We start from the raw sequence: 11,323 nt of genomic DNA on the forward strand, positions 1-11,323 counted from the left end.
CAGTAATGAGTCAGAGGCAAAAACAAAATGCAAAAAACATTTACTCTTTGTCCATGTAGATTTTGTCAGCTCGGCTCACCATATAACAATAAAATCAAGAAGCATTGTCCTAATATCTCTACACTAGCTTTCGAGGAAGCACCAAAACTCTCTTCCTCTTTACAAAATGAGTAAACCCCAAAAATTCATCTCAAAACAGCCGGCAACCTCTTCAACATCTTGGATTCGAGCAACATTGCGGGGTGCCGTGCGATCTAATCGTATTTAGGGGCCTCTAGGTTTTAATTTGACATTCAAAACCCAAAAAATTAAATGCCAAACCCATGCCTTAGATTCTGATGTACAATAAAATTCTTCTTCTTTGAACTTGTGTAGGTGTTGCATTGTTAGTTCCATTTTCATTTGTCTTCAATGAATATTTTGTTTATGAAGTCTCTAAACCTTCGGGAATAAAGCTTAGGATCAACAGCTGAAATGGAAGTGGGATCTGCGTGGAGTGACTTGTAGGCGTGCTCTAGTTTTTTGGTGATATCATAGTCTTGAAGAATGTCAATAACACCGAAATAAAGGATCACCTCAATGACCTCTTTCTTCGTACTCTTAGGATTTGAGTTGTCAATGTCGTCTTCTTCCCATGACTCTTCCCCAAATTTTCTCACCTGCTCTGCTTTTGCCGGTGTACTTTCTCCTAGTCTCATTAAGGGTCCGTTACTACATTTTCAAAGACATAAACAAAATATTGTCAAAATAAAAGAGGAAAAAATAATTTGAATTTGATGTGTTAAGCTTATGCGATTGTAAAAGGTTCATTTGAAGTTAGTGAGAATTGTTCAATCAAGTAAAACACTAGCGATTCTATAGAATATATTTACACCAGTTCTGTTGATCTAAATTGACCACTCAAATGAAAGAATCCAAGACCTAGTTAGGATAATTTTGTTGTTTTTCTTTTTTTGAGTATAATATATGGTTATGTTTGTAAAACTCGAGAAATGGTAAGTTAATAAGGTACCAAGTTTGGATGACAGAGTCCATATTTGGAAGTGAATTATACCCTCTCATCAATTTGTCCTCCTGATCTCTTCGACCTGAATCAAGCAAGCAGCTGATTTTCAAGAGACAAGAAGAAAAATACCAAAAAACTAGAGTTGAAAGAAATATAACAATGATTGATACCGATGCCCAAGGAAATGTCATCACGCAACCCAGATTCACGGAAATGGAGACCAATCAAGAGGCTATAGTCCATAATTCTTTCAGCTTCAAGGAACTCACAGTCGATATCGATTTGGTTGATGAAGGCTTGAAACCATGACGTCTCAAGTCGAAACACATACTTGAGATCCAAGTCTTTGAGTGTTGTGGTCTCGTCGATTTCACCTTCATCTTTGTCAATGGTACGGCCGTGTGATGAACCTTTCAAGTCAAATCGTTTGTGTATACGATACTCCGAACAAAACAGATTGCCCATCACTATGAACCGAGTCTTTTTTTTTTTTTTTTTTTTTTGTCACAAAAGATAACAATAAATAAGCTTTTATTTGATTTATGTACATATAAACTTGTAACGAAGGACCATTTCTCATACCTTTTGTCCTCCTACTGGTTTGACGCAATGCACACCAAAGAACTTAGTGACCAAAGAGTTCTTGTACTTGGAAACATGCTCGTAATAATTTGGAAGCATCTTAAGCAATACCTAAGAATGGTTTATAAAAAAAATCTCAAAATATGTATCTAAAAGCAATGTGAAATTAATCAAAAAGATTATACAAGTTACCTTAATTTCGGATTTTTTCATGGTTTTGATCATGAAGCGTTCATCTTGAGTCAAGTAAAAGGAGCTACCACTCTTCCCAGGCGAAGAAAATTCTCGAAGAGATTCATTTCCGCAAATAGCGAGCATGTAGTCTGCTTGATCTATCGCAAATAAGTCTCTCAAATGCCTGTTTCACCACACAAAAAAAATGTGCAATCAGGAACAATTGGATCATTTGTCTCCAAACTCCAAAATCTAATTAGTACATTTACTTACCTAAACACAATAGGGCAATAATCCTTCCATTTGAACTCAACGGATAGATGGGGAGGCGTAGATTTAGAGCCTTCCGGGGGAAACCTGGTCCATTGCTTATCCTTGGGATCAAAATCACAATGCCTAAGCTCCCTCAAAAGGGAAGCATGTTTCCCGACAGAGTACCTAATCCCAAGTTGTAGATTTAACATTAAATCATAGTTCTTATGTCCGGCTGTAACCGTATGCCCTGGTTTCTTACAATCTCCTTCATCCAACCATCTTGGACTTTGTTGCAAACTCATGGCACCACCACTCTCTAAAAGCAAAGGACTTCTTGCCCATTCATGCTCTCCGCATCCGCTTGTATCTGACTCGCTCGTATATGGACTCGCCTCAACATGATCAGACAAGCTAGTATCCTCCAACTCCGATATACAAATCCTCGGGAAATTGGTATTCATTGACAAAGCTTCCACAGAAGAGAGCTTATGATGTTGTTGAACAATCTCATCATCTTTCTTCTTGCTCTTTCTCCCCCATCCACTATTACTAGTCTTCTCCTCACCCCAACTCAACACCCCTTTCCCAACCGGGGCTCCATTTTCCCATAGCCCATCATAACGGTTTCCATTAGCCCAAGTCATGGCTCCTTTCCCAGAGATAACACCATTCTTCCACTCTCCTACATACTCATTCCCATCGCTCCACACGTAACGTCCGTTGCCATCTTGTAGGTTGGCCTTCCAGTTTCCTTGGTAAACGTCGCCGTTTGCATACCGCTTCTCTCCGTAGCCATGCTTTCTTCCCCACAGCCAATGCCCTCTATAAGTGTCACCGTCGATTCCAATGAACGTTCCTTCTCCATCCATTCGACCGTCCTTGAACTGACCCTCATAGGTCGCTCCCGATGGCCACGAAAAACGTCCTTTACCGCTTGCTTTGCCACGTGTCCACTCCCCTTCGTACATACAACCGTCCGACCACAGATACTTCCCTGTCCCATGCGGAACACCGGCAGATAAGCCTCCATTGTAAAGGTCGCCGTTCTTTAGCACCTTTTCTACTATTCTAATCTCCGCAGCCGAATCACTCACCTCACAACTTGTCATGGGGACAACACGTCGAGAGCTTTGTTTACATTTGCCCCCTGAGGATTGCCCTTTGTTCAGATTCTCTTCAGTGAAGAGGAACACAGTCTCTTGCATTTTGCTGTCTGCTTACTCTACTCCATGCCCACCAAAGTCAGATATATCTCGTTGACTTTTTTATTGGCTTGTTTGTCTCCTCCAATAACAACATTTAGTGTTCAGACATTTCTTCTGTTCTGTATTGTTTTTTTAAAACAAAAGCAACTTTGATCAACGACCATGGAAATGATACAATCTTGATGGATTTATTACAATCAAGATCTTATATACAAAAAGAAGAAAAAAAAAATCTCTTGAGAGTTTAATGCCATTACTGTAATTTGATTATTATTCTTCAAATTGGTATCTGAAAATGAAAAAAAGCTTACTCTTATATATATCATTTTTAGATTGGATTCGTTGACTGACAAAAGGAATGATCAAACAGATTATTCAAGAACCTATATCAAGTGGTAATATACAACACATCAAAATTCTCAGAAAAGAAACAAATGTACCTGAATAGTTAGAATAAAAATTGATGTATCCGAATCTGTATACTTGAAACCAGAGAAAGAAAGGTTGAAGGAAAGATTTATCAGAAAATCAGAAATGGTGATGAAACTCTGTTCCAAAAGGGATATCAAATCATCGGTTCAACGATGAAAATGTAGCCGTTTTTCGTTTTTTTCGATTATTTATGTAGCCGGCAACAAGACTACGTGCTTGCCTCTATCATCATCTTTTTTATAAATTATTAATTAGTATGTTTCTGATTAGAAATATTAGGCTTTCAGAAGATCTAGTATATGGTTCCATATCATATAAGAATATACGGTGCTCTTAGGTGGAGCTAATAGACAAGTATCGAAAGATATAAACAATGTTTGGGAACGTGCTTCAATGATACAATCATGTGCCCACAAGTCAGAAATCGATACTGACTCTCCTCTCCTCTGGGTCACACAACTCATACAAGTCAAAGTTACATTTTACTATTCCAAAGTTTAATGCACCTTTCATAATTTCCAAATTACTATTAACTATCTCGATCTGAATTAACATGTGATTCCTCCTCACTGGATGAGTACACTCAAGAGTGAAACATATGGGTTCGACTCTTAGAACAATACAACACTATCATGTCTTAACATCTAGTAACTCAAGGGGATTTGGTGACCAGAGTATTGGCTTAGTTTAGTACCTCCAATATGGTTACAAGAAGATTGGCTTAATGGTGCCTCCGACGGTCTTTCGACGAGTTTGACGAATCGCGATAGTCACGGTCCCGAGAAGAGTGATGTCTTGATTTATCCGAATGCCCACCTGAATCCTTCAATCTATCTCTTGACCGATGATGACTTCGATCTTTGACTTTGTCTCTATCCCTATCACTCTCCTTGTCAGAATCTCTGCCTCTGTGAGACCTACCCCTGTCCCTCTCTCTACCTCGTTCCTTCTCTCTATCACTCTCTCTTTCTCTTTCTCTTTCTCCAGCTTTACTTTTTTCCTCCCTTGAGTCTCCTACAATTGGCTGACTGTGCGACTCAGTATCGCTCTTTCTGGAATCTGTAGCCTTTTCGTGAGGCGTAGTAACCATTCCATCCTTTGAGTCGTTATTAGCTGATCCTGGAATACGCTTTGTATCAACAGCCTCGCCTACTGCCGGCACCGGCAACACATCCTGTAACACAGTGGACAAGTACTTCAATACTAGCTCTGATTACAGAAATAAAACGCAATCAGATTAATTTCAGATTTGGATGAACTGACAAAACAATGTGAAGGACGGCCCTAATTTAATTCTACAATACATTTAAAGTGGTAGTGCAGTTTTCTATGCTCCTTAAGAAAGAGACTCAAAATCCAGAGTCTAGAAAGCAGTGTATGGACAAAAATCACAAAATCTAGATAGCAATTTAACTCACCTTTGTAGCTGATTGAGCTTGAGGATTCACAGATCTACTGGAAAATGTAAATGGCTTCCCGTCCTTGCAAACAGAAAGATACTGAGCCTTTGGAAGGCTGTATAGATGAGCAAGAACTCTACACACTTCGTCAATACTCGATTTATCTGCATCAAATGCTTTCCACCAGGGTGGATTCTCTGGGAGAGGTACTTGAAACCTACGGGCAGCAGCATACACAACCCCACATGCCACAACCTCACTTCTGAACCTCACACAGAGGGTTGTACGCAGACTGCAATTATAGACATATAATGAGAGATTCAATCAGATAAAATCATAAAAGAATGGTCTGATATTAAGAAAGCATGACAAACATATTTAAATCAAAACAGCACACTGAATATGTCAGGACTCAACTAATATACCCAGCTTCATCTCAAATGTCAGCTCTAAACCTAAAAACAGACACTATGATGTACATCTAACTATCAAGTAATTACATAAAATAATATCGATAGTAAATTTTGAAAACAGGGGTTACCTATCATTTGCCAAATTCCAAGCTTCTTGCCTCAATTCTGGAGGTGTTTCAAGTGTGGCAAGGTAGTTTGATATGAACTTGTGAGGATGTTCAACATGACAAACAAAACCCATCTCTTTAAGTATGTGCCTCTCAGTTCTGCTTAATTCAACTTTCAACTCAGAGAACTTCTGCAAAAAAGTCAACAAGTAGGAAGAAAAATATAAGAAAAGATATAAAAGGTGGCAGCACCTCAACTTCTACACAGATGGAGATGAAAAACATTCAATATGACAAAATCAAGTAATGGTGCAGCAAGGGAACTAACCTTGGAATACATGTCCAGATGATCTAGTGGAAAGTTCTCCCTGCGGCACTCCATCCTGTGGAATACAATGATTACCTGTCTTGCTTTCTTAGGGTTTTCTTCCAGTTTTGATGCGAGCCAGACACAGCTCGCAGCAACTATCTGTACAAGGTAAACTACAGATCATTACCGTAATAGACAGGCAGTATACACTACTAGAGAATTGCAATACTGAAGCTACATCAACCACCATTTCTAATTCTAAAGGCCTCAAAGCACATAACTATAAGAAAAGAGACAGAATAAGTACCTTAACGTCAAATTTGGCCAAAGATTTCTTGCAGTAGAACCGGTGGAAAAGAACCTGCCCAGTAGCCATAACCGCTTGGGGGCTAAAGACAACCCATATAGGTTAAGGAAATCACAGATAGATACATTTAAGTTTTGCAAAATAAAATAAGATGAACCAAGGGAAAGGATACAGTTTGAGCAATATTCCACCCTCCTGGATGAGATCACATCCATAGATTCTAAGAGAGATTTCAGTTGTTTCATCTATCCCATCTTTCCTGGAAGGTGAAGCCTTAAGCTGCTCATCGGTTACGTAGAAATTGTCAATTGCAGTGTAAATCATCACTTCACTAAATGCCGAGGGTCACTGTTTCCATCAAAGGAAGAAAAAATTAGATTAAGACACATACTAAAAAGCTTCACTGCAGAAAATCACAAGACCAAAATTTTTAGAAACAAACCAAAAATCCTAAGTAACAAACACATGAAACCCTTAATGAAACATCCCTTAGATGATACTACGATGGAAAAAAAAAAAAAAACATAGCGGGCAAGAACAGTTACAGGTTCTATATCAATTGTAAGCAATACAATGATGCAATTATTAGAACAAATTCTGATGCAGAGGTCAGAGGGACATTAATACCCTAACTTCAGAATTAGGAACCGATTACTAAAACCGAGAGGCTAGACTAGATTGTAGCTGTTTGCTACATTAGTTCTGAGATTATGGCCCTAGTTTCAACTAGGTTAATCTGAGATCAAGCAATTCGAAGTAACCAAAACCTAACTGAGATTAAGCCAAGGAAGAAATAGCGATTAGGTTGGGTTAAAAAGGAAAGTGGATTAGGAATTACCAGGAAAACGGAGAGACACTGCGGTGCGACGGAACCACGGCGAGGCAAATCGGGAATCCAAGTAGAAGAAGCCAAGGAAGGAGGAGGAGGGCGACAAAAGAAAAGCTAAAATATATCTTTGCCCTTCAGGAAAAGATAAATTAAATTAAAAACTAATTGGGCCTCCTTTAACTTGGCCCAATTCCACCGCTGGGCTCTGTTTTTTCCTTGGTTTCACTTATTATTTTTTTTATTAATAAATTTCACTTAGGATGTTTCTTCATCATACATATCTTTGTTCAATTTATTAATTTTAACATGTAAATTTAAACTTTAAAAAAAAAAAAATGAAAATTTAACATGTTAAAGTATATTTATATGGTTTTCAGTAAATGGATGTATTTGTTATGTAGAAAAAGAAGAGTAAACTTAAACACTATAAAACCCCCCCCCCCCCCCCCCCCATTTGATTATTATGTTATGTAGAACAGTGATATAATGATTTCACTGATATTAGGGGAAAATATATATATCCAGTAAGAACGAAATATTTTTGTTCTTGTTAAGAATAATTAAAGAACTTTTCATGCATATATACTGAATAAAATAATGTTATGATTGTCTTGATCCGGTAGAAATCGTCTTCATCCCGTGAACAAATTCTGACAATATAGTAGACACAAAAATCGCAACTTCTAGTGGTTACCACTTATAGTTATTATAATACGGATTATTCGATTCCAAATCCGAGTCAAACAAACGAAATGACGTACACCGACAAGAATGTTTTCTTATGTTTCCAAGAGTTCAATGAATCTAATTTTGGGGCGATTTCTGTTATTCTGAAGGTTAATTTCTAGTTAATATCTAGTAATGAACATACATATACCAACTTGTGAATATCATAATTAAAACTCCGATACCAAAAGTGACAAAAATGACTCATATCAACTGAGCGACCTACAAAATGTTAAAGATCGCTTATGTCTTATGGTATTCATCGTTTCGTAATTATCATATAGTAAAATAGTAACCGATGACATGATAGAAAGTCTGTCACGACTATAGATCTTATTAAAATATATGAGAACTTGTGAATATCATAAAACTCCGATACCAAAAGTGTTAAAAAACAAAAAAAAAAACATGCAACTTTAGTGACTCCCCAAAAGTGCTTTTTGTCATTACTTTCGTAATTGGACCATATCAGTGGCCTACAAAATGTTAAAGATCGGTTATGGTTTATGGTTTATCGTAGTTATCTTAATGTAAAATAGGAACCGATGACATAATAGAGATTAGATTATATCTGTCACGACTATAAATCTTATTAAAATAGTAACACACGATATGAGAACTAACAATATCTAAACCCAAATTAAACGGCAAGACATGCACATCGTTTTCTCTGCATACTTCAATCAATTGTTAGAAGACTTTCGATGGAATCTTTCGATCGGTTCAAAATTATTCCAAATTATAGATATTTGATTTGTCGTTATATGGAACAAAACTTGAAGTAAACCCATTCCTCTCTACATTTTAAAAACCACAGGACTGATCGCTTCACCATTTGCTTCAAACATTTTCTTCTCCAATGGCTCTCTCCTCTCTCAACTTCACTTTTTTATTCTTCCTCCTCTTCTCTTCCTCCGTTTCTTCGAGTTCTCTAAACCCCAATCAAACCTCTGTAGCAAGTTTTTGCAAGAATACACCATATCCAAATGCATGTTTGGACTCCTTAAAACTCTCCATCTCTATCAACATAAGCCCCAACATTCTCTCTTTCCTTCTTGAAACCCTCAAAACAGCTCTTTCCGAGGCCGGAAAACTCACCAATCTCCTTTCTGTCCCCGGAACTTCCAACGACCTAGTCGAAGGTCAACGTGGCTCTCTTCAAGATTGCAAAGATCTTCACCATATCACTTCAACCTTCTTGAAACGATCAATCTCCAAGATCCAAGACGGTGCTAACGATTCACGGAAGCTAGCTGACGCTAGAGCATACCTAAGCGCCGCTCTCACCAACAAGGACACTTGCTTGGAAGGTCTTGAATCAGCCTCAGGTCCGCTAAAGCCAAAGCTCGTGACCTCTTTTACGACCACTTACAAACACGTAAGCAACTCCCTCTCTGCTCTTCCAAAACAGAGAAGAGCCAAGGATCCAAAAACTGGTGGCAAGACTAAGAACCGCCGGTTACTTGGGTTATTTCCTGACTGGGTCTCTAAGACAGATCGTCGGTTTTTACAAGATTCTAGTGACGAGTACGATGAGTACGACCCGAGTGAGATCCTCGTGGTTGCTACCGATGGAACAGGGAACTTTTCGACCATTAACGAGGCCATAAGCTTTGCTCCGAATATGAGTAACGACCGAGTGCTGATATATGTAAGGGAAGGCGTGTATGAAGAGAACATTGAGATCCCAAGCTACAAGACTAATATTGTTCTGATTGGAGATGGATCTGATGTTACTTTTATTACCGGCAACCGAAGTGTCGGAGATGGATGGACCACTTTCCGATCTGCTACTCTAGGTATATCATCTTTGACTCTTTTAAAAATCTTGTTTCTATCAAACAAGACTTAATTGGTATATTGTTTGGAGCATAGTGTAGACTTAGGACGTATTTTTTTGCCTTTTTTTTGTCAACTAGGACCATATAATTTACTTTTCAATAATTATGTATTTTTTCCTATGAAAATAAAAATAAAATTTTAAATCTCACAATCATGGTTTTTAAAAAAGTTGAACAAGTTGATATAACAAAACAAAAAGAAGAAGCTGTAAACTTTTAAAGTGTTTCAGAATTTTATTCCAGTGTTTATTTTTCTTTTTCCTAAAGTGTTTCAGATGTGATTAATTAGTTAAGAGATTAGTAATTTTGTATAGTTCTTTTTTTTATATAACATCAGCAACGTATATGATTCTTGGAGCCATTTCATTGGAATTTAAAAATTAAAAGCCTGTTGAAAATCGACAAGTTGAATTGTGTTGGTACTAAATCAAGATTGTAATTGTTTCTCAAACTTTGTTTGGTCACAGCGGTTTCGGGCGAAGGATTCTTGGCGAGGGATATGATGATAACAAACACAGCAGGACCGGAGAAGCACCAAGCGGTTGCATTACGAGTGAATGCGGATTTTGTGGCCTTATACCGATGTGTCATTGATGGTTACCAGGACACACTTTACACCCACTCATTCCGACAATTTTATCGCGAATGCGATATTTACGGAACCATCGATTATATCTTTGGGAATGCGGCCGTGGTCTTCCAAGGATGCAACATCGTTTCAAAGTTGCCTATGCCAGGACAATTCACTGTAGTTACGGCTCAGTCACGTGATAGTCCCGATGAAGACACCGGGATCTCGATGCAGAACTGTTCCATCCTTGCAACAGACGATTTATTTAACAGCTCAAACAAAGTTAAGAGTTATTTGGGACGTCCATGGAGAGAATATTCAAGAACGGTTCTAATGGAATCTTACATTGATGAGTTTATTGACGGTTCGGGTTGGAGCAAATGGAACGGTGGGGACGAAGTTGATACACTTTATTATGGTGAATATAATAATAACGGTCCGGGTTCTGAAACGGGTAAACGGGTCAACTGGCCGGGTTTTCACATTATGGGTTACGAAGATGCCTTTAACTTCACGGCAACGGAGTTTATCACCGGTGATGGTTGGTTAGGCAGTACTTCGTTCCCTTATGATAATGGAATTTAACACTTCTTTTTTGCGCTACAAGTGTATAGGTCTTCATATAAAATTCTAATTACAATAAAAATAAAATAAGTTCTAAATAATTCTCTGTGGTTTGAGTTCTTTCTGATCAAAGCTGTCTTGTATTAATTGTATAAGCTGGCAAAAGATGTATCTTTCTTGAAAAGTCTGAGGATGTGTCTTTCTTGGCTTTATCTGAGTGGTAAGGAGGAGAAACCCATGCGATCGTGTCTTTTTGAAAGTTCCAACACTTTATATTAAAACATACTTGACAAGTTGTGTTCCGTCAGTGACTCAGTGGCATATTTTATTTGTATGAAAAGTTGCGTACTGCTAAATCCAAATGCTTAAAGTAAATAATTTTGCGATGATCTTTCTCCTAACTTGCATGCAAGTTTGAATAACAAATTTACGACCCAGTGACCTCAAATAATATTAATTATTATATATAATGATTACAATTTCGTTTTAATATTTTCTTTTATTCTATGAAACACTACAAGAAAATAAGTTTATTGAGACGTATTTTTGAGACAAAAAATTTCCGTCACAAATTTGTGACACTTTAAATACGATATTATGA

The 11,323-nt window shown here is 37.7% G+C and overlaps 3 protein-coding genes across 3 annotated transcripts; 1 reads left to right on the forward strand and 2 right to left on the reverse strand.

The window, feature by feature from the left end:
* Positions 1 to 28: 28 nt before the first annotated feature.
* On the reverse strand, positions 29 to 3,802 carry LOC104754007 (phosphatidylinositol 4-phosphate 5-kinase 3-like). The gene is made up of 7 exons (XM_087464279.1): positions 3,663 to 3,802; positions 2,036 to 3,341; positions 1,781 to 1,946; positions 1,589 to 1,699; positions 1,177 to 1,486; positions 1,013 to 1,088; positions 29 to 711 (listed from the first exon to the last, which is right to left on the reverse strand). The coding sequence occupies exons 2-7, from the start codon at positions 3,220 to 3,222 to the stop codon at positions 399 to 401; spliced, it is 2,163 nt and encodes a 720-aa protein (XP_087320405.1). The 5' UTR covers positions 3,223 to 3,341; positions 3,663 to 3,802; the 3' UTR covers positions 29 to 398.
* Positions 3,803 to 4,160: 358 nt separating this feature from the next.
* Positions 4,161 to 7,156, reverse strand: LOC104715966 (cyclin-L1-1-like). The gene is made up of 7 exons (XM_010433329.2): positions 7,030 to 7,156; positions 6,364 to 6,539; positions 6,192 to 6,273; positions 5,903 to 6,043; positions 5,596 to 5,765; positions 5,073 to 5,346; positions 4,161 to 4,828 (listed from the first exon to the last, which is right to left on the reverse strand). The coding sequence occupies exons 2-7, from the start codon at positions 6,513 to 6,515 to the stop codon at positions 4,376 to 4,378; spliced, it is 1,272 nt and encodes a 423-aa protein (XP_010431631.2). The 5' UTR covers positions 6,516 to 6,539; positions 7,030 to 7,156; the 3' UTR covers positions 4,161 to 4,375.
* Positions 7,157 to 8,348: 1,192 nt separating this feature from the next.
* Positions 8,349 to 10,823, forward strand: LOC104714108 (putative pectinesterase/pectinesterase inhibitor 12). Its single transcript, XM_010431363.3, has 2 exons — positions 8,349 to 9,545; positions 10,055 to 10,823. Exons 1-2 carry the CDS (start codon positions 8,606 to 8,608, stop codon positions 10,741 to 10,743), a joined length of 1,629 nt encoding a protein of 542 aa, XP_010429665.1. The 5' UTR covers positions 8,349 to 8,605; the 3' UTR covers positions 10,744 to 10,823.
* Positions 10,824 to 11,323: the final 500 nt, after the last annotated feature.

This window comes from Camelina sativa, chromosome 9, assembly GCF_030686135.1.
Source record: "Camelina sativa cultivar CO46 ecotype springtype chromosome 9, ASM3068613v1".
In the NCBI taxonomy this organism is placed as follows: Eukaryota; Viridiplantae; Streptophyta; class Magnoliopsida; order Brassicales; family Brassicaceae; genus Camelina; species Camelina sativa.